This window comes from Bufo bufo, chromosome 10, assembly GCF_905171765.1.
Source record: "Bufo bufo chromosome 10, aBufBuf1.1, whole genome shotgun sequence".
Classification (NCBI taxonomy): domain Eukaryota; kingdom Metazoa; phylum Chordata; class Amphibia; order Anura; family Bufonidae; genus Bufo; species Bufo bufo.
The window spans coordinates 59,675,867-59,702,730 of NC_053398.1; the positions used below are offsets into that span (position 1 = coordinate 59,675,867).

Here is a 26,864-nt window from a genome sequence, read left to right on the forward strand (position 1 = left end):
TATGCTGGCTTTTTGCAATAATGTGGATTTTCTTCTATATGGTGCTATTATACATACTGTATCTTTAATTATTGCTATTTATACTGCTTAATTTTCTTACACTACATGGTGAGGCCACATCTTATTTTGCTATGGGGTTGTATAAATTATAGTCACGCCCCTGAGGTCACAGCTTCATGGCACAAGCTGGCAGCCATTCCCATTTGCTCCTAGACAGACACTTTTAGGTACGTTGTGTTTGGGTAATGTTACGCAGTACAGCAATTAGGCACAGTCATGTTCTCACAATTGTTAAAGGGGTTGTCTGGGTTCAGAGCGGAACCCAGACATACACATAATTTCACCAAAGCAGTCCCCCTGACTTGAGCATCGGAGCAGTTCATGCTCCGATGCTCTCCCTTCCCCTGTGCAGGATCGCACAGGGCAAGGGCTCTTTTATTTACTACAACACACTGCTGGGCAATGGCTTCACCCAATTGTGTGTTCGGTGACGTCACCTGCTCTGATGGCTGGACTTTAGCGCTGCGCTAGCCGTTTTACAGGCTAGGGCAGCGCTAAAGCCCGCCCGTCAATGCCGGTGACGTCTCCGGGCTCACTGTTGGGCGGAAGCCTCCGCCTTGCAGCCCTAAGGAGAGCCCGGTACATCACCGGAACTCCACAAAATGCCTTTGCCCTGCACGATTCAGCACAGGGCAAAGGAGAGCATCGGAACATGAACTGCTCCGATGCTCAAGTCAGGGGGGCTGCCTGGGTGAAAATGGGGATATGTCCAGGTTCAGCTCTGAACCCGGACAACCCATTGAATGGTTGTCTTATCAACATTATTGTAAAATACATCATGGTAGATTTATTTGACAGGCTGTCATCTGAATGTAATGCATTGCCTTTGCTTTTGTGTGCAAATCCTGAGGTCACTATTCAGCAAGTCCACCTTTTATACATCAACCAAGTAGTACACCAGTCGAACTGTACATGTATCATGAAGGAGGCTGCCAGAACTGTAGCCATGATATTCAGTGGGTGATATTCTCCAGCCGCTATCTTTACTAGCAAGGTGTCAAGCACTGACACAGGATCTGGCTTTGCACAGTAAACCATTGAACCTGTAACTGTTGTGTTTGCCCCGGTGACTGTCAGCTTCTTGGCTTTTCACACCTGCCAGAAGAAAAGTAAAGAAAGAACATTAAGCAACACCTGTATAACTTCAACTGATCTTATAACGTTATATCCTTTTGACTTTTATTAAAGGGTTATTCCCATCTCACACATTAATAGCATATTTTCCGGCCCCTGTCTCGTGGCTGTTGTGAATGGAAGGTAGCAAACTCTCTCCATTCACTTCTGTGGGAGCTCAGAAAGCAACCAGAAAAGATATCAGTAAATGGAAAGATCCAAGCATGTGTAGCCACTCTTCCACAGCAGCCACGAGATGGCCCCCAGTCTTGAGAAAGGGGTGTGGGTCCAAGAGGTAGGATCCACATTTACGATCATTTATGGCATATCCTGTAGATATGCCATAAATGTGTGAGATGGGACTACCCCATTTTAATTTCTTATGCCACATCTTGTTTTATGGATCTGTCTGGTTTAGGAAACCCATTTTTAACCAACCAATAGATGAATTTACACACAGCAGATTGTTGCAGAACTTTTTGCGACTGTTCAAATATTGTGAATAAGGCTTGCAAAAATCCACATGCTTGTCGCCAAAACATCTCCACTTAGATGAATGGAAATTATTTTCAGTTCAAATATCCTGTGTGCAAATGTGCCCCATATGTACAGTGTAAGCTAATAAAATCAACCCCCTAATTTGTGGTCTATATTAATAACTACAAAGAGAGTCTTGTTCTGAAGAACACAGCAAGTCCAACTGGATAGCATGCCATCATTTCCTCTCTTGTGGTGCTGGAGAGGACTTGATGCCAGGGCCACCCAGAGATTACAGCTGATTGCTGGTGTCACAGCAGAGGTACAATTGGTGATCAAGGTATTGTCACAATAGGACAACCTCTTTCAGGTTTAATATTCAAGATAAGTGTATACAGACATTTTGTCAGAAAAAAATTCATTTGAGTGATACTCCATCCTGGGCGATGATGCTTCAGCACATACTTATCGTAGTTTCTCTAGATATCTGTGCAGGGAGGGGCACACAGAAAACTTGGTCATGTTTACCTGCAACGCTCTTTATTAAGTGTAAGTCCTCGTTGGATACACCGTTTTTCATTAAAGTCACAGACACATTTGCAGTTTTTAGGATTTAAAGTTCTTCGTCGGCCGCATGGTGGACATGTAGACCTGAGAGCAACAGTACATATCTTTAGTAAATTATGTCTTGACATACATCAGATACAGTTTTGATGTATCTTAACCTAAGGCCTCATGCACACGACCATAGTTCGGGTCTGCATCCGAGCTGCAGTTTTGGTGGCTCAGGTGAGGACCAATTCACTTCAATGGGGCCGCAAAAGATGAGGACAGCACTCCGTGTGCTGTCCGCATCCTTTGCTCCGTTCCGTGGCCCCGTAAAAAAAATATAACATGTCCTATTCTTGGCCATTTTGCGGACAAGAATAGGCATTTCTTCAATGGGCCGTCTGTTCTGTTACGCAAATAGTTTTTTGCGGATCCGAGGTTTGCGGACCTCTAAAAACGGAACGGTCGTGTGCATGAGGTCTAACACTGATGATTTAACAAGAGAATCAAGATATGTATTGGAGTTTATACTTTTTACCTGCTCATATCAACATATGAAAGTGGTTCAACCAATGGTTCACCCTTCCCATCCATCCTATAGTTCATACAGTTGTGGAGGATCTATGTATATTTGTGTTCCATCAATGACATCTCGGCCACCTGTGCCAGGTCTCAGGTGGCGCGATAACATCATTGCGTGCCTGCACCAAGATGCAGACAGCATGTGGACTGACTTTAATGTGACCACCTAAGCCGAGAAGCCAGCAACACAGGCTGGAGGCTAGAAGAGGCCTATGGCCTGCATCATTAATGGCTGCAGAGAGTCAGGTGTTTTTTTTTCTAATTCACTTTGTGAGAAGTTAGTACTGGGGGCACTATGTGGGGGCATTACAAGTACAAGTACTGGGGGCACTATGTGTGTGGGGAGAGCATTTAAAGCACTGGGAGCACTATGTCGGAGGCATTACGAGTACAAGAACACTGAGGGAGACATTGCAAGCACTGGATGCACTATGTGGGGGGCATTACAAGTACTGTGGCAATATGTGGGGGGCATTACAAGTACTGTGGCAATATGTGGGGGGCATTAAAAATACTGGGTGCATTGTGTGGGTGGTATTACAAATACTGGGGGAATTATATATATATATATATATATATATATATATATATATATATATATATATATATATATATAATTTGGGGGGGCATTACAAATACTGGAGGCACTATTATTATTATAAGTACTGGGGCACTACTGGGAAAAAGTGAGGAATCTAAGATGTGTGTGTGGGGGCAAACTCCCCATTACAAGTCCTGGAGGCACTATGTGGGGGACATTACAAGTACTGTGGGCACTATATGGGAGGTATTACAAATACTAGGAATTATTTAGGGGGGACATTACAAGTACTGGAGGCACTATTATAAATACTGGGGCACTATAGGAACATTATGAGTACCAGAGGCACTACAGGGCCACTATAATACTTGGGGCAACTCAAGGGCAATTATACTAAAGGGACATTATAACTACTGTGGGTACTGTACTAGAGGGGACATTATAACTACAGAGGGGGCACTATAGGAGGCATTATAACAACTTGGGGCTCTACAAGTGGGTATTATAAATTCTAGGGGGGCTACTGAGAGCACTATAGGGAAATATTACTACTGTAGTAATGGGGGTATTATTATTGCTGAGCACAGTATTAAGGGCATTTCTACTAAACAGGGGCACTCTCAGGGAGCTTTACCACTGTAGGGGGCACCATTAGTAATCATGGTAGTCTTGGAGAGGATTACAATTGATAGTACTTATTACTGTGGGGGGACTATCTGTATGGTACTGTTATTTCTTCAGTAAGAGGGGGTAGAATGATGGAAAAGTGAGGAATCTGAGATGTCTTTATTGCAAACTCTGCAGAGACAAGAAGTGGCTTAAAGAAGTCGACATGGTGATCTGGGCTGAATGGAGAAAATGAGGAAAGAGAACATCTATTTCAGGAGACATTACTGGATATAACCAATATGTAATGCTATATAATCCTGTATGTTTGGTAGCCCTAAATGTAATGTTCCTAATTCTTGGACATTTGATTAGTATTTCCAGTATCTGAGGGTTCGACTTCAGACTTCCAGGAAGAATTGTGTGGTATAAGTAACTCTTTAAATATGCTTTAGTGATCTAATTTTTCCATGAGCATGTATGTATCTTAAAAAGGACCTTTAATGTTTATTTTTTAGTTTAGATAAAAAAAAAAAAAAAAACTTTACTTGCGGGGTACCTGCCTTTTTTTGCCAAATATCGTTCCTACACCCCACTGTGCCCCCCTGCAGTTTTCCAGCTCAGTATCTTAATACTGAGCATCTGTACAGGGAGGAGGAGACTCCAGGGTTTCTCAATGGGTGTCTCCTTATCCCTGTCTGTGCCGCGATCCAATCACAGCAGAGAGCGTCACAGCCAGGTAGAAAAAAAGCTCACCTTCTCCCTGGCTGAGACGCTCTCCATTGTGATTGGATCGCGGCACAGCCAGTGAGAAGGAAACGCCCATTGAGAAACCCTGGCGTCTCCTCCTCCCTGTACCGATGATCAGTATTAAAATACTGAGCTGGAAAACTGCAGGGGGGGCCCAGCGGGGTGTAGGAGCAACATTTGAAGAAAACAGGCAGGGTGGCAGCATCAGCGGTAAAGGTTTTTATCTAAACTAAAAAAATAACATTAAAAGGTCCTCTTCAAGAGCTGTTATCAAAAGCTAAGTATTTCCATATTGTTAATGGTTGGGTGGAATGTCCCTTAGATGGACACTTTAATCAGCTATCATTTGTGATTATGATTTATGGAGACGCTGCTAGACATTGAGGCACATGCAGATTACCTTTGGGGTCATTCCATGTCAAGTGGACCAACCTAAAAATCCGACCCTCTCCAAATTGAATAAAATTTTGCACAGATGTTCCCTAGGGTCCTATATTAAATCTTACAATCTTTTTCATCTGTGCTTCTGTTGGTTCCAGAGTTTCAGGCAGCTGATGATGAACCAGCTGTAATGCGCTGCTTGCTGCGTAACCCAAAGTGGCAACTTTGTCAAAGCACAGTATCTTAAGTAGTTAAGCTAGGAGGCAGCACTACATAATCTTATGTTTCTGGCTCACCAGCCTGTCAGACAGGAGGCCACCAAAAATGTCTCCTTGTAGTGAAGTTCATGCACACATTTAAAATAGGTACATCCTTGTGAGCTTAGTTCTGGCCAACATAAGGCCGGGTCAAAGATAAAACAGGGTGACTTTTGTGGCAAAAAAAACACTTTTAGATGAGATTAATAAAAAAAAAAATTACACATTTGAGATATTTCCACCCCAAGAGTAAAAATTGGCAAAAATATGAAATGTAATTTCTTTGTCTAATCATATCTTGTCTCCAAGTTGGTTAGCATGTGTATGTGACCTTAACATATATCGCATGGGCCATAACTCCTGGCAAAAATTACAGCCTGATCGCACATGCATGTCAGGAGCAGTGGGCAGTCAAAGTAGGCCCTTTACAGTCATTTGTCATTTTTTTTGCCTATTTTGATGGCATCGAAAAATTGAGTCAGGCACCAAACTTTGCAAGGGGACTTAGACTAAGTAGTTACTAACCTGCAAAATGTCAGCCTCCTAGCTTAACTACTTAAGATACTGTGCCTTGACAAAGTTGCCACTTTGGGTCACGCAGCAAGCAGCGCATTACAGCTGGTCCATCCAGGGCCGGCCTTAGGTGTTCAGGCGCCCTGTGCGAGCTAACCTTGTGGCGCCCCCCCCCCCCCCCCCCAAAAAAAAAAAACACTGCTTGTTGCTGGCATCATGGCATAGGCTGGCTGACTATCCAACCAAGTAGTTACCAGCCCGCACACCCCAAAGGCCCGTGTAATGTTGTACTTCCCTACCCTCGTCACTTCCGGTCGCACCGGACATGACGTGAGGAGGTGTGCAGCGCTGCGCAGGCGCACAACGACAGGTTAGGGAAATTTCACAGCAGAGTGCGCATGCGCCAGGAGCCTCGCCGGCGTTTAGGGTAGGGAAAAACTATGGGCCAGTGCCTGCGATCGGATGGATGTTCTCAGCTGGACACCGGCCGACACTGCGCATGCATCGGGAGCCTCACCAGCGGTTAGGGAAGGGAAAAATTACGTACAGGCCAGTGCTTTTTCCCTACCCTAACCACTGGTGAGGCTCCCAGCGCATGCGCAGTGTCGCCCGGTGTCCAGCTGAGAACATCCATCCGATCACCGCACCTGTGCACTGGCCCATAATTCCCCCCAGTATAATAAACATTGGTGGCGCAGTGCGCCCCCCCAACACCCCAGTATAATAAACATTGGTGGGGCAGTGCGCCCCCCCCAATATAATAAACATTGGCACAGTGCGCCCCCCCAATATAACATTGGCACAGTGCGCCCCCCCCAGTATAATAAACATTGGTGGTGCAGTGCGCCCCCCCCAACTCCCCAGTATAATAAACATTGGTGGCGCAGTGCGCCCCCCCAATATAATAAACATTGGTGGCGCAATATAATAAATATTGGTGGTGCAGTGCGCCCCCCCTCAATATAATAAACATTGGTGGTGCAGTGCGCCCCCCCTCAATATAATAAACATTGGTGGCGCAGTGGGCAGTGCCAATGAGGGTTAAAAAATAAAAAAATAATTAACTCGCCTCCTCCAAATGATAGTCTCCTATTCTTTCTTCAGGACCTGGGGTGACATCACTGTGCTCATCACATGATCCATCACCATGGTAATGGACCATGTGATAAGCTCAGTGACGTCACCACAGGTCCTGAAGAAAGAACAGGAGACCGGCAGCTACGCGATCATCTGGAGGAGGTGAGTTAATTTTTTAAATTATTTTTTAACCCTCATTGGCACTTCCCACTGAGCCACCAATGTTTCTTATACTGGGGTGTTGGGGGGGGGGGGGGGGCGCACTGTGCCACCAACGTTTCTTATACAAATACAGGAGGCGGGTGCCGGAATCAAATAGCCGGCACCCGACCTTTGTGACAGGGAGCTGCGATCAGCGGCAGTTAACCTTTCAGGTACCGCACCTGAAGGGTTAACTCAACTGCAGCTGATCGCAGCTCCCTGTCACAGAGGTTGGGTGCCGGCTATTTGATTCCGGCACCCGCCTCCTGTATTTGTATTACAGGTCAGTTATCTTCATTGGTGGCGCAGTGGCCACAGCCCCTCCCCTCCTCCTCCCGTCTCTCTTATTGGCAGCGGCGGGGGCAGCAGCAGCACAGGGGGAGGGAGAGACTCCTTCTCCACTGCGCTGCTGAATAGAACATCGGCGGCGGGGCAGAGAACTATCATCTCCAGCCCTGGCTCATCTCAGTGCCTGCCCCGCCCCGAGGGAGAACACAAGTGCCGCCTCGCCTGCCGCATATTACATTGCGAGCTGTCGGCCGCCCGGCGCCCCTGTTGCTATGGCGCCCTGTGCGGCCGCACAGCCCGCACACCCCAAAGGCCGGCCCTGGGTCCATCATCAGCTGCTTGAAACTCTGGAACTAACAGAGGCCCAGATTAAAAAAATTGTATTGAATTTGGAGAGGGTCAGATTTTTAGGCTCGTCCACTTGACATGGAATGACCCTTTGACTAGTTGAAAGAAGAGCGTCTGTTCTGGGTGGAGAAGACATAGGTAACACCCATAGTGTTTAGGGAAGGGCTACAAGGTCATATCGGTTGTTGTCAGCCCAGGTTGGGGGTATCTGTGCTGCAGCATGCACAGTTCCGGGTGCTGCTACAGCAGTTGTATAGTCTCCTTGTTTTTTATCTTTTGGTTGTCCTATCTCCTAAACTGTGTGTACTGTCCCATCATGTTTCATCCAGTTTGCAGAAATACACTTTTAGGGTTTGACAGGTTATGATGTTCCTGTAGTAAACTGTACAAGGTAAGTTTTAATGAAGCCCCTTCAAGCAGTACAATCTGACAGTGTGGTTATTGGGCAAAAATGTCCGTTACTAATATAAACAGAAGTGGAGTATAGTAAGTAGATGCTACATAAAAAGCAGACTATTGGTCCTATACACGGAGGAGGGTGTGGGCAAGTATGGTGTATATGGGCGCATGTAGGGGCACAACATATAAATACAAAACAGAGGTTGATTATATCTGTAAAAGTGAATTTCTCATTTTGTTGTGTTGCCATGGTTTGTTATATGCTATATGCTGTATGTGTGTATATGTGACCATCTAACCAATCCATTAACATGAATCTCAAACAGAAATGCTACTAAAACATAGGGTAAAGATAAAAAAGTTAAACTGGAACAGACTCGTCATTCTAGACGACTGATGACTAGGCATATTGCTATGTGACGTGTGTAGGATTTCAGTGTCATTTCATTTCCAGTGTTACAAAAGCAAACTAACATGATCCCTTTTTGTAGAATCTTTCCCTTTGATCTCTACCCTTTGACATCTCAGCAGGCCTTCCCATGACCCAGTGATTGCTACCACACGCTAAAATGTCACTCATCCTTCTTCCTGCTACAAACCTGGCATTTTTAGAGGCTCCTTTCCCCTTTTTCCCTTTCCGCCTCCTTTTCTTAGCTTTTTTGTCACCTGAAGTGGAAGAGAGCCTGTAAAAGAAAACCATGCAGAGTGAGAGTAGCTAATGTAATGGGGACAATATGTTCTATATTTTAAGAAAAGGTCTAGTAAAAGGTCATATGTTGTGCTGGGATATGAAAGAAGAAAAGCCGTACTAAACCAATGGAAGAAGAGAGGGTACACTGAATTAATGCCACATGCTGGCTGTATCGATGGCGCGGATGGCAGTCGGCTGGTGACTCCACAGCTGTTGTTCAGCTGCAGTCAGAGCTGAATTTAGCATAAAGATACGTAGTTCATCTATCAAGCATTTCTGACATCAGCAAATAAAACTCAGCCGAGGGAAGGAAAAATTCAGCTCATGAGGGTTTAACTGAGGTGAGGGAACATGAAATGAACTGAAAGGAGCTAAATTGGTCCCAATGTATTCTGCTTCATCCAGTCTATAGAACGTTCTGTGTCTGTCTATCCTATGGAATGTTCCATGTCTATCCCCTTATTTAAGGAGCAAAAAAAAAAATCAGATGCTGAATCTGCCTCAAAAATCAACTTGTTTCCCCAGCTAAATTTGAAATCAGATTTTTCTGTATTACATGCTGTTTATTGCACGATTTTGGAGGAGATTTCAATGTTTCTGCTTCCCATTGATTGGATGTTCATTGCTGATTCTGTCTGATAATGGGGCTAGATGCTTTTTTTTCAGCTTGCTGACAATATCTGTGCTGTTTAAGGCTACATGCACATGTTTTTTGCGGTCCGCAAATAGCGGATCCGTGTTCCTGTTTTATCTTAGGCCTCATGCACAGGGCCATTGTGCAGCCGTTCCGTGCATTGGGGACCGAAATTGCGGTCCCCAATGCTAGGGCAACATCCGTGCAGCGGGCCGGACTCATTCAAATTGAATGGATCCGTGGTCAGTCCGCAACTCAAAAAAAATGACGTCATATTTTTTTGTGGTGCGCAACACTCCGTAGTGCTTCTGGTGTTCGGTTCCGTGACTCCCTTCCGCATCTCCGGAATCCAAGTAAATGGGTCCGCATCCGTGGTGCGAGTGCACACGGCCAGCAGCCGCGGATTGCCGACCCGCCGTTTGCGGGCCCAACGGTCGTGTGCATGTAGCCTTAGGTGCGGAAATCGACCTGCGGATTCTGAAATTTGCAGCATGTCAATTGTTTTTGCGTTGTGTGTTTTTTTTGGTGCATATTTCAGCCTTTTTAATAGAGGGAGATCTGTGGAAAATCCACATCAAATCTGCACCAAAAACCACACAACAAATTTGATAAATAGTGCAGATTTATGGGGGGGGGGGGGGGGGGGGGGGGGGGGGAGTGCGGTTTTGGTGAGGATTACATTTGGGTTTTCTGCACATAAATCTGCAGTGTGTAACTGTGTTACATGTATACCCACTATAAGGACTCATCCACACATCTGCATTACAGATCTGTAGTCACATTTCAGTTTTTTATATTCAATCTTCATGCAAATAGTGTTTTTTCAATATCTACCATGTTCCAACAGATCTGTATTGGTATTATTTTATCCCATAGAAGGCAATGGGTTGAACAGAAAAACAGGTGTTTTGTATTTGCATAGTACACATGGCCATATTTGTTCTTTTATTTCAGCAATGTTACAAAAACAACAAAATGGTGCAAATACAGATGAAAAAGAGTCAGAGAAATCCAGAACAAAAATGGATACAATATGGAACAAATTGTAAAAAATAAAAATATTTCTAGAATATTTGCAAGTGTGTAGGATCAGTGGCTTAGCGGGGGGCAGGGGGGCTGTTGCCCCGGGCACCAAATTTCAGGGGGCGCCAGGCAGCAGGCAGTAAAATGAGGGCATTGGAAGCCTATGGCTCCCATCCCCTCCATTCTGCCTCATAAGCTTCAGGCCAGCATTCAAAGCACCGCCAGCATTCAAAAGTGACCAAAACATCAGCCAGGAAGCATAGGAACTGAGAAGTGGTCTGTGATAACCACCTGCAGAACCACTTCTTTATTGGGGGTGTCTTGCTAATTGCCTATAATTTCTACCTGTTGTCTATCCCATTTGCACAACAGCATGTGAAATTGATTGTCACTCAGTGTTGCTTCCTAAGTGGACAGTTTGATTTCACAGAAGTGTGATTGACTTGGAGTTACATTGTGTTGTTTAAGTGTTCCCTTTATTTTTTTGAGCAGTATATATATATATATATATATATATATATATATATATATATAATGGCCCCTCTGTATAATATATAATGGCCCACCTGTATAATATATAATGGCCCACCTGTATAATATATAATGGCCCACCTGTATAATTATTATATATATAATGGCTTCTCTGTAATATTAGGATATATAATGGACCCCTCTGTATTATTAGTATATATAATGGCCCCTCTGTATTATTGGTATATACAGATGAAGCTCGAAAAATTTTAATATCGTGCAAAGTTCTTTTATTTCAGTAATGCAACTTAAATTGTGAAACTAACATATGAGATCAACTCATTATATGCAAAGCGAGATATTTCAAGCCTTTATTTGTTATAGCTTATGAAACCCCAAAGTCACAATTTTGAGGTACCCTTTGCTCAGGGGGTATGGACTAATTAGCTGACTAGAGTGACACTTTGAGCCTAGAATATTGAACCTTTTCACAAAATTCTAATTTTAGGCTGCATTAATTCAATTCCTTTTAATTTGCATTACTGAAATACAGATGTAGCAGGGTTAGCACTCCAGCTCTTAACTAAAATTTCTTAACTCATTTCGTTATCTTGAGACAAAAGCCATTAAAAAGCAATTGAAGGTGTTTGCTTAGATTAGATAACGCAACTCAGAAATCTTAGAAAACAGGAGAGTTAACTCTACTCCATCCGTAAATGAACTTTTGCACAATATTCAAATTTTTCGAGTTTCATCTGTATAATGCCCCCTCTGTAATATATATATATATATATATATATATATATATATATATATATATATATATATATATATGCCCCTTCTGTTGCTGCTGTTGGGGCACTATTGGAGGCCTTATTTCTATTAGAGGCCCTATGTGTCATGCCCGTTTGTTTGACGAAGGAGAGGGAACAGGGAACAAGGCCTGAAAGCAGGGGAAGAAAGAAGGACACCTCCTAGTCAAATCCCTAGTCACAGTCCTGACTGGCTATCAGTATGAACAGACCCCAAAGGTAGGTGAGTTCATACGCAGGAGTACCTAGAGTCCTAACTGACCCTATAGGACCCTGGCGATAGTGATAGGACTGAGACTACCTGTTCCTTCAGAAAGGAAGGATGACCAGGAGTCTCCCTCAGGCCTACAACAAAGGTCAGGGGAAAAACAACACACAGACGAACAAAAAAAAATGCAAAAGGGAAAGGAAACACTTAACTGTCCAGTAGCTATGGCAGCAACAGAAACTCAGCCGAGAACCAAACACCAGCAGACCACAGATACCACTGCAGCTATAAACCGCACAGCATTGTGGTAGAAGCAACTATACATAAGGAACGTTTAGTGGATCTTTCATGGGTGACAGAAGATCTGTGAGACTGGCAACACGTGCTTTGATCTGATAGGTTTCCTTGTGGATCAATAGACGTCTGTGTTGTTTCTGATACTGGCCACACCTCTAACCTCCAGGTGTTGCTATTGTGGTCATTTAAAGAGGACCTTTCATGGGTCCAGACATTATAAACGAAGTATCAGGATATGTAGGGCATAGTGCAGGGATCTAACTGCTTGTACAATATTTTCTGGGTGCCGCTCCATTCGCCCGCTGTGGCCACCGTTTTATTCTCCCACCTGGTATGCTAATTTTAGCATCGGTATAGGGAGGAGGAGACTGCCCTGTTACTCAATGGGCGTCTCCTTCTCCTTGGCTGTAGTGCTGTCCAATCGCAGTGGAGAGCATCACAGCCAGGAGAAGAAAAAAACTCACCTACTCCCTGGCTGTGACGCTCTCTGCTGCGATTGGACAGCGCTACAGCCAGGGGGAAGGAGATGCCCATTGAGAAACAGGGCAGTCTCCTCCTCCCTGTACCGATGATAAAATTTGCATACCAGGCAGGAGAATATAGCGGGTGCCACAGCGGGCAAACGGAGCTGCGCCCAGAAAAAATAGCAAGTGCAGATTCCTGCACTATGCCATACGTATCCTGATACTTAGTTTATAATGTCTGGACCCATGAAAGCTCCTCTTTAAATGACCATAAAAGCAACACCTGGAGGTTAGAGGTGTGGCCAGTATCAGAAACAACACAGACGTCTATTGATCCACAAGGAAACCTATAAGATCAGAGCACGTGTTGCCAGTCTCACAGATCTTCTGTCACCCACTGTCTCGGGGACGTCCGTATGTCTCGGTACGTCCGTGACACTATGGGGGCATTATTATTGAGCACATATTAATGGTGTTGCTATTAGAGATACTGTAGGGTAGTGTGTCAACTCCAGTCCTCCGGGCCCACCAACCAGTCATGATTTCAGAATATCCCTAGAATGAATACCTGTGGTTAGTCCTGATGCACTGACACTAATTATATCACCTATTCAGTAGTAAGGAAGACCTGAAAACATGACCATTGAAGATAAGGGTCGGCACTGCCTTGTGATGGCTGCGGTGCACGTGTCAAAAGGTCGGCATCCCAGCAAACAATGTAAAGAAGAGGACCGGCACTCGCAAATGGAATTTTCACTGTGTCTATGTCTTTAAAAGTGACTGAATAAACCACAGCAGTGAAAATTCCATTTGCGAGTGCCGGTCCTCTTCTTTACACTGAAAACATGACCGTCAGGTGGGCCCTAAAGAATGGAGTTGAGGAACCCTGCTGTAGGGAACATTATTACCACATGGAGGACAGTTTGGGAGCATGTTATTATGGGGGACTATCTGTCTGGCTCTACCACATGAGTAGGGTTATTGGCTACGCTCGGGTCCACTACCCCATCATTTAGCTAACTAACCTTCCCCATTTCCTCTCCCAATAACCACACACAGCCACTGTTTGGATTAAATCGGCCACAGCAGCCGTCTTTTATTAAATAATATAAATAACATGAATAAACATAACACTTGATATAACAATGACATATATATATAAATATATACATGTCTAACTGACGAGGGAGGTCCTAGAAGCCGCCTAACTGCACCTTAAACGACCACAAACCACCACGGCAATTCCATCTTGCCCCCAGCCGCGTACCACAAGCTCGGGGACACCAACTGACGGACGCCATACCAAGCCAACCAGGTGCCCCAACTCTGAGAGTCCAGCCCCACCATTGAGGCCCTCTCATTCACCGTTACCATCCAGTAGCCCCAGCTTCTATGACCTCCCCCCGCCACGACTGCTGCGACAAACGCAACACTTAACGACACACTCCGTCCACCACCCCTTGTCCATTTTTTTTTTTTTTTTTTTATACATTTATTTATTTATAAAATACACATTTTTTTTTTTTTTTTTTTATATATGCATCCCCTCTATAATATACCGTTGCCGCCCTGAAACATCCAAGTACACACTACGGGAGGGAGGGAGGGAGATGCTGGCTCTCTGCTCCTAAAATGGCGGGCGCTGACCTGCCTCACCACTACTTCAGCCTGCCGCTCCCCGCCCCTTTCTAGCTCCTCCCCCCTTTTCCTGCACTCATCCACTTAACCCTTACCTTCCCTGACCCTTGCTCACAAAACCCCTCATGCCGGCCTCCCCTGAAGCGTGCCGCTTCGTCCGGCCTCACTTGAGTAGGGTTATTGGCTACGCTCGGGTCCACTACCCCATCATTTAGCTAACTAACCTTCCCCATTTCCTCTCCCAATAACCACACACAGCCACTGTTTGGATTAAATCGGCCACAGCAGCCGTCTTTTATTAAATAATATAAATAACATGAATAAACATAACACTTGATATAACAATGACATATATATATAAATATATACATGTCTAACTGACGAGGGAGGTCCTAGAAGCCGCCTAACTGCACCTTAAACGACCACAAACCACCACGGCAATTCCATCTTGCCCCCAGCCGCGTACCACAAGCTCGGGGACACCAACTGACGGACGCCATACCAAGCCAACCAGGTGCCCCAACTCTGAGAGTCCAGCCCCACCATTGAGGCCCTCTCATTCACCGTTACCATCCAGTAGCCCCAGCTTCTATGACCTCCCCCCGCCAACAACGCGCAGCTTGACAGCCCTTAAGCTCGCGCGTTCCGCCACACCCGGAGGGCTGTTTCAATACCTCCCTGCAAGTCCAGTGACCACAAATCAATGCCCACCGCATTGAGGTGGACTCCATCCTGTCTCCAAAAGCCTCCTGTTCCTGCTTCCAACTCGGGGTGCCTCACCACCACCGCCCCATGTTTGGCACAGAACCGCCCAATCACCCTGTTCAGCTTAATCCTAGCCTTATTCAGCCTTTCAACCGATCTCGCCTCCCTCCAGACCTTCCTGGGGACAATATCCGACCACACAGTGACAACTGACGGGAAGAGGGACCACAAACGCAAAAAATCAAAACGTATATCCCTGATCAACTCTCTGCAAGGTCGGACCCCTAGGTCATTTCCCCCAACATGCAACACCAAGATATCTGGGACTCTATCTAACCTGGCTTGCCGATGAACCTCCTGCAAAACACTACCCCACACCATACCTCTGCGTCCGATCCATCTTACTATGGCTGTCCCCCGATCAAACCCCAGCTGCCGCCCATTCTGCCGAACATCCGCTCGTAATGCCCCCCAGAACACGAACGAATGGCCCAGGATCCAAACTAATAACGGGGCATCACCTGAAAAAAGAACGAGACAAACATGGTTAGACACAGCCTTAAACTGCCCCTAAACGCACATACAGCCGAAAACGCTCCGACTCCCACCTCCCAATACGCTTAATCACTTCATCTCGCACCCCCAAGCGAGCAGCCTCCGTGGCAGCACCTATCCTGAAGGAATGACCCGTAAACTTGCCAGAGTCCATTCCTAGATTACGCAAACATTTCTTGAATACCGCTATAAATTGAAATCGCGATAAAAAGGAGCCATCCTCATGTCTGAGAATCGGGCCTGCCGCGACCCCTGCCCTTCCTTGAAAATCACGCAAACACCGTACTGGACACACTAGACATCCCGGCACCTCAAACAATGAGACTAAATGACCCCTCCCCTCCTGATCCGTCTTTGAAAATCTCAGATAAATCAGCACCCTGTCGTCATATAACGTTACATCCTCACTCCTCAGACCCCCTTCCCGCTGCACACTTGCACACACTAACTCCCCTAAACGAAAGGCTCCGAAAAAAGCCAGAGCAAAGGCTAGTCTAAATAAGCTCACCTCCCAAGCCGAGCGACACACTCCAGCTACCTGCTCCCCTAACTGTAACAATAACGAAAAGGACACCGGTAGGCGGGAATCTTTGACACGCTGAAACCTTCTATAACCCTTCAAAATTTGTCGGACCAAAAAGGACTTAGTAATGTCCGGGGAATTCCGCAACTTGAATCCGAAAGCCAAGCCCGCCATGCAACCATTGATCTTGGCAACCGACCAACCTTGATCCTTCACGTGGCCAATGAACAGTAACAACGGAATTTCCCCGTCCAGTACCTCGACCCCTAGGTCATTACACCACTGCTGCCACCTACTCCAAGCCCTATCGTACATCCTCCACGTGCCTTCACTCAATGATGCCTGCAACAGACAAGCTACGGTACCTCCAGGATCTCCCACAACGACTCTGGACACACCAATCCGACCTGACTCGCCTCCGGGGCCAGCTGGCGAAACCGCTCCCACTGAAAACGAGAAAGTGCGTCAGCTATACAGTTAGAGGAACCAGGCACATGCACCGCAAACACCCAAGCATTAAGGGACAAGCACCGGAGAACCAACTGCTGCAATAGGCAAATAACTGGGGGGGAAGAAGCCGTTACACTGTTGATGGCTTGCACAACTCCCAAGTTGTCACAATGGAAACGAACCTTCTTGTGCCGAAACTTCTCCCCCCAGAGCGTGACTGCCAACACAATGGGGAAGAGTTCCAACAATGCCACGTTTTTTACCCACCCTTTTCGTACCCAGGACTCAGGCCACCGACCCGCACACCACTGCCCTTCACAGTACGCCCCAAAACCCGCTCCACCCGCAGCATCCGTAAACAATTCGAAATCAAACGCATCAACCACCCCCCCCATAACTAATGCTCTGCCATTAAACTGTTTTAAAAAGGAATCCCAAACTTTCAAATCCCCTTTCAACTCACTGCCTAGTCTAATAAAATGGTGGGGAGACACCACCCCTCCTGTCGCCGAAGCCAACCTCCTACTAAAAATGCGGCCCATAGGTAGGATTCTGCATGCAAAATTTAATTTGCCCAACAAAGACTGCAGGTCCCGCAGACGAATCTTTTTTGCTGTCAATGCCGCCGCCACCTCTGTTCTTAAATCTGACACTTTGTCTACTGGTAGCCTACACTCCATCCGCTGTGTATCTATGACAATACCCAAAAAGCTTAGCTCAGTAGCCGGCCCCACCGTTTTGTCCACCGCTAACGGGACTCCAAAACACTCAAAAACAGACTGTAATGTGGATAACAACAACGAACAAACCCTAGATCCCCCCGGCCCCAAACACAGGAAATCATCCAAATAATGAATGACAGAGTGACAACCTGATTCCTGAACCACCACCCACTCCAGAAAAGAACTAAAACGCTCAAAATATGCACACGATATTGAACAGCCCATTGGCAAACACCTATCCACAAAATATGCGCCATTCCAAAAACAACCCAGTAAATACAAACTATCCGGGTGAACCGGCAACAACCGAAATGCCGCTTCAATGTCACATTTTGCCAACAGGGTACCCGGACCCAGCTTCCTTACCCATTCCACAGCCGCATCAAAGGAAGCATAAACCACAGAACAAAGTTCCGGGTCAATGCCCTCATTGACCGACGCACCCTTAGGGAATGATAAATGGTGGATGAGCCTAAATTTATTAGGCTCCTTCTTAGGGATCAAACCCAAAGGGGAAACTCGCAAGTTACTGATGGGTGATGTAACAAACGGACCATCCATCCTCCCTAGGGAAACCTCTTTAGCTAACTTTCCTGTCACTATGTCCGGGAACTGCAATGCCGAGCGCAAATTCTTCCGCTTCTCTAAGACTGGTAACGGGTGTGAAGGTATATGAAAACCGAACTTAAACCCTGAATACAAAAATTCAGCTAACTCCTGGTTCGGATATCTATTTAGATGCCCCACCATCCTTTCCACTCGCACTGGGGTCTGCCCCTTTTGCAAAACTATCCCCCCCCCCTTTGTCTACCCCCTCTAAAACATCTGCTAGCCCCATGGCCCCCGCCACACACGGAACATTCATGCCTAAATTTGCATTTTTGGCCGAATTTGCAACTTCCCTCATTGAAAAGGAAGCAGTATCCTCTTCCAACTGGGGGCGTCCCTGTACCTTGCTGTACCCCAACCCCTGACTCACTCCGAAAGGACTGACCACTCCTACCTGGCGCTGTCACCCTCATCCATAACGCAATGTCCTTATGGTCCCATCTCATATTAGGACGGACTGCTTTCCTCTGACGAAACTGCTCGTCATACCGTAACCACCCGGAACCCCCATACACTCTATAGGCTTCCCCAATAGCATCCAGATAGCAAAATAAAGGGGAACAGCATTCCGGACTCTTCTCCCCAATCACACTTGCCAAAATAGCAAAGGCCTGTAGCCAATTACTAAATGACCTAGGGATAAGGCGATAGCGACGCTTATCATCATCCTCCTTTCTTACTCCGTCCTTTTTTACCACATCAAGGTTGAACCGCTCCAACGGAAGCAGCGAAAAAATTTCTATATACTCTCCCTTCCAAATTTTCTCACGCACCTCCGTTTTCAAATGCGCTCCCAGGGGACCCTCAAAGCAAACATACACCTCCCCTTTTGCGGCGTCATCTAATCTGGGCCTATCCTCCTCACCTCCCGCCTGCGTCTGCACTGACACTGATTCGGCTACACCTGTGCTATTGGCCACTGCTACATTACTATTGTTAGCGGTCGCCGGTACATTGCTATTTTCTGCCCCCAACCCCCACGCTGCTAAGGGGGTAGCCCCCATTGCCCCCCTATCCTGACTAACCCCAGCTAAACCACACAGCAAGCGCCCCAAACCACCGATAATAGCACTATTGCTCCCCCCCGCCCCAGGCGCCACATTAAATATAGATAACAGTGTTCCCAGTGATGTCTCACCTAACTGCCCGGGTGCTGTGAACCCGGCAGCCGCAGGTCCTGATTCCTGACGGACGACTCCTGGATCCACGACGTTCCTTTGATGGGTACTTGCGCTGTTCGACGGCAGCACCCCAGGCGGATCACTGCTGGGTGCGTTAGGAATGGCTCTGGGACGCACTCTGTCTTCCACGGTGTCAGGACCAGTAGCAAACTGTCCGCCCTCAGGAAATGGCCTGCGCAACTCCCTGTCCTCCATATAAGCATCTGCACGCCTGTCTTCATGCCCAAGAGGCCTGCTCTGGGGCGGGGAGCCGTCCAGAACAGCCTCGTCCTCCTCCTCTGTAAGAAGCGCATCATGGCAAGGCCTGCGCCCGTCCCTGGCACCTACAGGCGCAGCCTCGTGTGCCACTGAAAGGGGCTCATCCTGTAAGGGCCTGCGCCGGGCCGCCCTGGCCGACCGCGCAGCCCCGCTGCTGCCTCTGCTGCCACTACCTCTCCCACGCTGAGCAGGCCTCCGACTCCTGGGGACAGGAGGGGATCCTGCAGAACCAGGTCCTGACTCCCCTGTTGCTGCCGCGATGGGCTGAGGGGAAGGCCCCACAGCCTCTGGAGGGTCCCGCCGGACATATGGATTCCTCCCACGCCGGGAGGTCGCAGTAGCCTTAGAATGCTCCCGGCGTGGAGGGTCCCTTGTGGGGCTCCTGACACGGCGCCGGACCCGGGGGGGTAAATCAGGGCTCAGGCGCGCCGGCGGCCGTACCCGCCGCGGCCGTGTAGCTGCTGGAGTAGGGCTAGACGTACCCACCTCCGCCCCCCCTAGCAATGCGGTCACCTGCTGCTCCAGCCAGTCGCTGCCCCTGGTGTCCGCCGCTTCCCTCAAGCGCCGCAGCATCACCTCCACTGCTTCTGCCATTGCTGAATCCGATGCTGCAGTTCAGAAGATGTTGGCTCTCTGCCAGATGCTGGCTCTCTGCTCCTAAAATGGCGGGCGCTGACCTGCCTCACCACTACTTCAGCCTGCCGCTCCCCGCCCCTTTCTAGCTCCTCCCCCCTTTTCCTGCACTCATCCACTTAACCCTTACCTTCCCTGACCCTTGCTCACAAAACCCCTCATGCCGGCCTCCCCTGAAGCGTGCCGCTTCGTCCGGCCTCACTATATTGGGGATAGCAACAGGATGACAGTATTGAGGCACCAGGATGAGGAGGATGATAGTAAAGTGAGGACTCTAAACATTTTTTCTGTGAAACTCTGCAGTGAAAGAAGGTTTCATGGTGGACTTATCTCCGAATGAAGACATTGAGTAAGGAGTCTACATCACAGGAGAAGTCACTGTATGCAAGAGGTATGTGGTGCTGTATTCTCTTGTACATTTTGTAGTGATGTATGTAATGTCCAAACACATATCTGTTTCATGGTAGAGTTGATATAGAATTTGGCCCATACTGCCGCAGCCTGGCCCCAGACTTCAGGTAACACTTTGCGTGTTTTGAAATCTGGGGCCTCCCATCCATCTACTACATTATCTGTACTCAGAGTTCATCACTGTATTATCTGTGGTGTTACATAGGACTACTACATTATCTGTAAAAAGGGGCGTGTCCACAGGTTGGGGGGGGCGCAATACATGGCTTGCCCTGGGTGCTGGCAACCCACGCTATGCCACTGTGTGGGATTCCTAACAGCGTGTGGTCTAAGATGAACTGTTTAACCTTTTCCAGGGGAGGCCTGTCCTCAGTCTCCAAATGCTTATTCTCCATAGTTCATGACACCGGTAGTGTTGCCTGCATAAGTAATATAAACCATCGCATTATCTTTATAAAGAACTACCCTCTCTGTAAGGGCTCATGCACACGAACGTATTTTCTTTCCGTGTCCGTTGCGTTTTTTTGTGCGGTCCGTATGCGGAACCATTCATTTCAATGGGTCCGCCCAAAAAAAACAAAAAACTGAAGTTACTCCGTGTACCTACCATTTACGTATATCTGTATGTCCGTTCCGACAAAAAATAGAGCATGTCCTATTATTGTCCGCATTACAGACAAGGGTAGGACTGATCTATTAGGGACCAGCTGTTCTGTTCTGTTTTGCGGACTGCAAAATACATATGGTCGTGTGCATCTGCCCTAATAAGGAGTATACAGGTGGGTAGTAGTTGGGATAGTCATGATCTCGAGGATCAGGCTTTGTGATCTCTGTTCTGAATAACCCCAAGTATGTATGAATTTGTGGGGTCATTTATTAAACTAGTATAACGTAGAACTGTCTTAGTTGCCCATAGCAACCAATCAGATTCCACGTTTCATTTTCCAAAGGAGCTGTCAAAAATGAAAGGAGGACTCTGATTGGTTGCTATGGCAACTAAGCCAGTTCTACTTTACACCAGTTTGATACATTATAAAGAAACTGTTCATTTTTTAGATGACTTTGATATTCACAAAGGGTCCCCCTAAAGTTAAACCATTGACTATTCTATATTCAGAACACCAACTTCCTACTTTCCGCCTTTCTTTCACCATTTTCTAACTTCATTCTCTTTTCTTGTCTTTGCTTTTGTCTAACATAATTTCTTCCCAAGGTAAGACAGCTTACGTCTGATGAGAACCTATGTATCTTTCATTATATGGTGGCCAATGGTTAGTGCCTATGCATATTACACTTTACATACCTGCAAGCATGGACAACCTAACCTTCATTCACACATCAATGTTTGTTCAGTGATTTCCATCAGAGATTGTGAGCCAAAACCAGGAGTGGAGCCTCCACAGACATAAGGTATAAGGGAAAGATCCGCACTTGGTTTTGGCTCAAAATCACTGATGGAAATCACTGACCGAACACTGACATGTGAATGAGGCATTACTGGTAATTTGCTCCCTTGTACAACCTTGTTTTCTCTCTATAGTATTGGTATCTGGCCACTCGTGTTGCTTTTACTATATTCACCAGGGCCCATTTAGAGATAGTGTTTTACTATATGTAATACACTTCTTATTGTTACATATCCAATAAAAATAACTTTCATTATATAATATATAATCTATTCAGCAGGGGCGGACTGACAACTCATGGGGCCCCCGGGCAATAGGAGATTATGGGGCCCCTGTGTCCCCGCCCACCATTAAGCCACACCCACACACAGCCCCACCCACATATCATGCTGCCCACATCACTTACACTTGCTACAGAATTTCTCTTCACTATGTAAAAAAAAAAAGTTTACTAATTTAAAAAAAATTAGAAATACTTACATCAAATAAAGTGCAACCATTGTACGTTACCAAAATGAAGGTTTCAATAAATTAACAAAATATAACAGGTATAACAAATGTCTTCTTAGCTGAACATTTGAATAAGATAACAAAATATAGAATATGAAAACTTACATCACAGAAAATACCGCTAAGCTTATCCTATTACCTAAATGTGAGCATCAATTTTAACACATTACAGTGCATCTTAAAAAAAGAAAAAAGTGCATCATAAAAAAAAACACTGTAAAAAATTGTAAACATTTGAATGTTTGTTGCAAAATATTTTGCCTGCACAGAATATTTGGAAACAAATGTCTGTAAAATACACACACATACAAGCTAAATAAATAAAAAAAAAAATATTAAAACTCACTCAGTAAAAGTAAACATATTTTAACAAATAAGTCTACTGTCATGCCCCACTCTGACGATGTGCGGAGGTCGGCCAGGATTGCAGCACGAGTCTAGTATTTGTTTTGATGCTGTGCTGGATCCGCCTCGCATCAGGTGCACTGGGTGGAGTCATTAGTTTAAATTGTCTCCAGCTAAGGTGCTCTGAGCGGATTATATTCTTCATTGTGGTCTTGGAAGCTAGGAAGGAAGGAAGGTTGGCTGTTTGTTCCTGCTCTCTGCAGATAAGTGTATTTTCTAGTTTGGTTGTTTATGTCATCTATCCCATCCAGGTTCTGTGCGAGCTGGCAGCTCCTTTCTCCCAACTTCACCATCTCAGGGAGTTCAGGGTTCTGTTAGCATAGGTTGGTGGACACAGCAAATCTACCATCAAGATTTGGTCTGTGGGCTGAGCATTGTAGGGAAAGAGGTCAGGGATAAATTAGGTGACCCTTCCCCCGTCTCTCGTCCAGAGCCTGGTTGGTGTGTTATCTGTTTAACTGTGCACGTCCGCCGTGACATTATAATCCGCCATACTGTGACCGCCATTTCTCAGTGTTTATGGGATGGCGTCAATTGAAGCACTGGTTGACCGCATGCAGGGTTTGTCCCTGGAGGTTGCGGATCTACGTAGTACGGTCACACAGTGTCAGAGGGTGTTGGCTTCAGGTACAGGTCAAATTGTTGGGGAGCCTAAAGTCGCTCTTCCGGAGAAATTTGCAGGGGGTACTGATGATTTTTTCCGTTTCAAGGAATCATGTAAGTTGTACTTTCGTTTGTGCCCATTTTCATCAGGTAATGAGGATCAGAGGGTGGGTATCGTCATGTCTTTGCTGAAAGGGGACGCGCAATCCTGGGCTTTTTCCCTGCCGCCCGATTCTCTGGCTCTCCGGTCGGTGGAGGAATTTTTTAAAGCCCTGGGATTGATTTACGATGACCCAGATCGAGTTTCAATAGCAGAGTCAAAATTACGTAACTTACTACAGGGTAAACATACTGCTGAGGTTTACTGCACAGAGTTTAGGAGGTGGGCTACTGAGTCGGGGTGGAACGACCCCGCGTTACGTAGCCAGTTTTGTCAGGGGTTATCTGAAAGGTTGAAGGATGCTCTGGCTTTTCATGAATACCCTGATACTTTGGAAAATGCAATGTCTTTGGCGATACGTTTGGATAGACGTATCAGAGAGAGGGGTAAGGGTCCCTCTGTGCAGGGGATTCCTCCCGCGTGTAGTTTTGTTCCACCAGCTGCCCAGGGAGATATTGCTTGTTATTCTGGCCTAGGAGAGGAACCCCTGCAGTTAGGTCAGATATCTTTCCATTCGGATAGTAGAGACTTTCGTAAAGCGCACAATTTATGTTTCTTTTGTGGAAAGAGGGGTCATTTTGTTTTCTCTTGTCCGTATGTTGAACCACAGGGGAGAGTGATAAAGAAAAAAGAAAAAAAAAACCTCCCTCACACTTGGTGGTATGAATGGTGTGGTTGTCCACTAGGAATATCAAGTTGAGAATGCCATCTTGGAAACTGGGTCCAAGATTTGTTGGTCCATATAAGATTTCTGCTGTGATCAATCCTGTGGCATTTCGACTTGATCTGCCGCAGACTTGGAGGATCCACGATGTCTTCCACAAGTCTTTACTAAAAAAATATGTTAAACCGGTGGTACCATCGCCATTGCCTCCTCCTCCTGTTCTGGTCGAGGGAAACTTGGAGTTTGAGATTTCCAGGATTCTCGACTCAAGAGTTCTACGGGGTTCCCTCCAGTACCTGGTTCACTGGAGGGGATACGGTCCTGAGGAGAGGATGTGGGTTCCGGCGTCAGATGTCAACGCCAGCCGTCTGGTGAGGGCCTTTCATAGGTCCCATCCGGATAAGGTTGGTCCAGGGTGTCCGGAGGTCACCCGTAGAAGGGGGGGTACTGTCATGCCCCACTCTGACGATGTGCGGAGGTCAGCCAGGATTGCAGCACGAGTCTAGTATTTGTTTTGATGCTGTGCTGGATCCGCCTCGCATCAGGTGCACTGGGTGGAGTCATTAGTTTAAATTGTCTCCAGCTAAGGTGCTCTGAGCGGATTATACTCTTCATTGTGGTCTTGGAAGCTAGGAAGGAAGGAAGGTTGGCTGTTTGTTCCTGCTCTCTGCAGATAAGTGTATTTTCTAGTTTGGTTGTTTATGTCATCTATCCCATCCAGGTTCTGTGCGAGCTGGCAGCTCCTTTCTCCCAACTTCACCATCTCAGGGAGTTCAGGGTTCTGTTAGCATAGGCTGGTGGACACAGCAAATCTACCATCAAGATTTGGTCTGTGGGCTGAGCATTGTAGGGAAAGAGGTCAGGGATAAATTAGGAGGTGACCCTTCCCCCGTCTCTCGTCCAGAGCCTGGTTGGTGTGTTATCTGTTTAACTGTGCACGTCCGCCGTGACATCTACTTTCACACTGGCATTTTGGCTTTCCATTTGTGAGATCCGTTCAGGGCTCTCACAAGCGGTCCAAAACGGATCAGTTTGCATTCTAAGGCTCCTTTCACACATCTGTAATAATGGGTCCCATTCATTTTCTATGGGGACGGAATGGATGCGGAGAGCACACTATGTGCTCTCCGCATCCACATTTCCGGAGCGCGCCACCGATCTTCCGGTCTGCAGCTCCTGAAAAAAAAAAAATAGAACATGTTCTATTCTTGTCAGCAATTGCGGACAAGAATAGGCATTTCTATGGGGGTGCCGGCCAGGTTGTTTTGCGGATTCTCTATTTGCGGATCAGCAATGCACTGCGGATGTGTGAATGGACCCTTATGCATTCTGAATGGAAAAGGATACGCTCAGAATGCATCAGTTTGCCTCCGTTTCAGTCTCCATTCCGCTTTGGAGACGGACATCAAAATGCTGCTTGCAGCATTTTGGTGTCAGTCTGATGAAGCTGAGCCAAACGGATCCTGGCACACAATGTAAGTCAATGGGGACGGATCCGTTTTCACTGACAATCTGGAAAAATAGAAAATGGATCCGTCCTCCATTGACTTTCAATGGTGTTCAAGACGGATCCGTCTTTGCTATGTTAAAGATAATACAAACTGATTCGTTCAGAACGGACGCATGCGGTTGTATTATATGAACGGATCCATCCATGAGGGATCCGCACAAAAAGCGAGTGTGAAAGTAGCCTAAGAAGCTCTGACCTGCATGTTACAAAAAAAGTAAAGAGCTAAGTTCAGGTGACTTCTTGGCAAATCTGGTCAATGATTTTATCTTTGTCACTCTTTATGTTTAGTGCAACTTGCTTTTCTACTGCAATGAGCATCAATGGCTCCAGGTTTTGCTGTGAAAGAGATGATCTTAGTCTTGACTTTAATATTTTTAACTTGGAAAAGCATTAGTGTTGAGCGAACAGTTCGAGCATAGTTCGGGTCCGTACCGAATTTTGGAGTGTTCGTGACACGGACCCGAACCCGAACTTTTTCGTAAAAGTTCGGGTTCGTCGTTCGGCATGTATTTTGGCGCATTTTGAAAGGCTGCAAAGCAGCCAATCAACATGCATCATACTACTTGCCCTAAGATGCCATCGCAGCCATGCCTACTATTGGCAAGGCTGTGATTGGCCAAGTGCAGCATGTGACTCAGCCTCTTTATAAGCTTGTGCGCACATCGGGACGTGCTCACTCCCGATGTGAATAGAACAGGGATAGACGCAGCTGATGCTAGGGCGAGAATAGGCAGGGATAATTGAATAACTGGAAGCAAATTTCTCTCCTCCACCTGTGATTCATCTGAACAACTGCAGCTGAGCTGCTTTTTTGATAGGGATTGGCTATTTTTAGAGTGGCCAGAGTGATTTTTCCATCCACATGTACCTGGGCTGACCGCCGGCCGCCATTTTGCGACTTGTAGTGCTGCAGCAGAAGCTGCCACAGTGTGCATTCCAAAGCTCCAAACAAGTCAGACATCTACACCTGGGATTCAGACCAATAGCGATTTAGCAGCACAGTCCAAGGCTATTTTTTTTAAAGGTTGTGCAGACCATTTTGTGGCACATGTTACTGGGCTGATAGGCGGCGGCCATCTTGGGACTAGTGCTGCAGCACAATCTCTCCCAACGTCCATTAATCACTTGTAATAGTGGTCTGTGCCATAGAAATCCTACATCAGGGACTTGGGTGTGCTT

At 46.4% G+C, this 26,864-nt stretch overlaps 2 protein-coding genes across 4 annotated transcripts in view; both read right to left on the bottom strand.

Moving 5' to 3' along the window:
* Nucleotides 1-744: 744 nt before the first annotated feature.
* LOC120981013 (vascular endothelial growth factor A-like) overlaps nt 745-26,864 on the bottom strand; it is an 89,860-nt gene continuing 63,740 nt past the window's right edge. For all 3 annotated transcript variants that reach the window (XM_040410462.1, XM_040410459.1, XM_040410460.1), the window contains 3 exons: nt 8,742-8,825; nt 2,179-2,301; nt 745-1,155 (listed from right to left, as the gene is read on the bottom strand). In XM_040410462.1, the coding sequence (XP_040266396.1) occupies nt 1,134-1,155; nt 2,179-2,301; nt 8,742-8,825 (229 nt within the window). In that variant the 3' untranslated portion in view covers nt 745-1,133. The remainder of the gene's footprint in view (nt 1,156-2,178; nt 2,302-8,741; nt 8,826-26,864) is intronic.
* LOC120981012 lies at nt 14,879-17,551 on the bottom strand. The gene is made up of 2 exons (XM_040410458.1): nt 16,529-17,551; nt 14,879-15,606 (listed from the first exon to the last, which is right to left on the bottom strand). The coding sequence occupies exons 1-2, from the start codon at nt 17,291-17,293 to the stop codon at nt 15,589-15,591; spliced, it is 783 nt and encodes a 260-aa protein (XP_040266392.1). The 5' UTR covers nt 17,294-17,551; the 3' UTR covers nt 14,879-15,588.

Bases quoted from the DNA above. Each gene is read 5' to 3' on its own strand.
- LOC120981012 (XM_040410458.1), bottom strand. From the start codon at position 17,293: ATGGAGTGTAGGCTACCAGTAGACAAAGTGTCAGATTTAAGAACAGAG.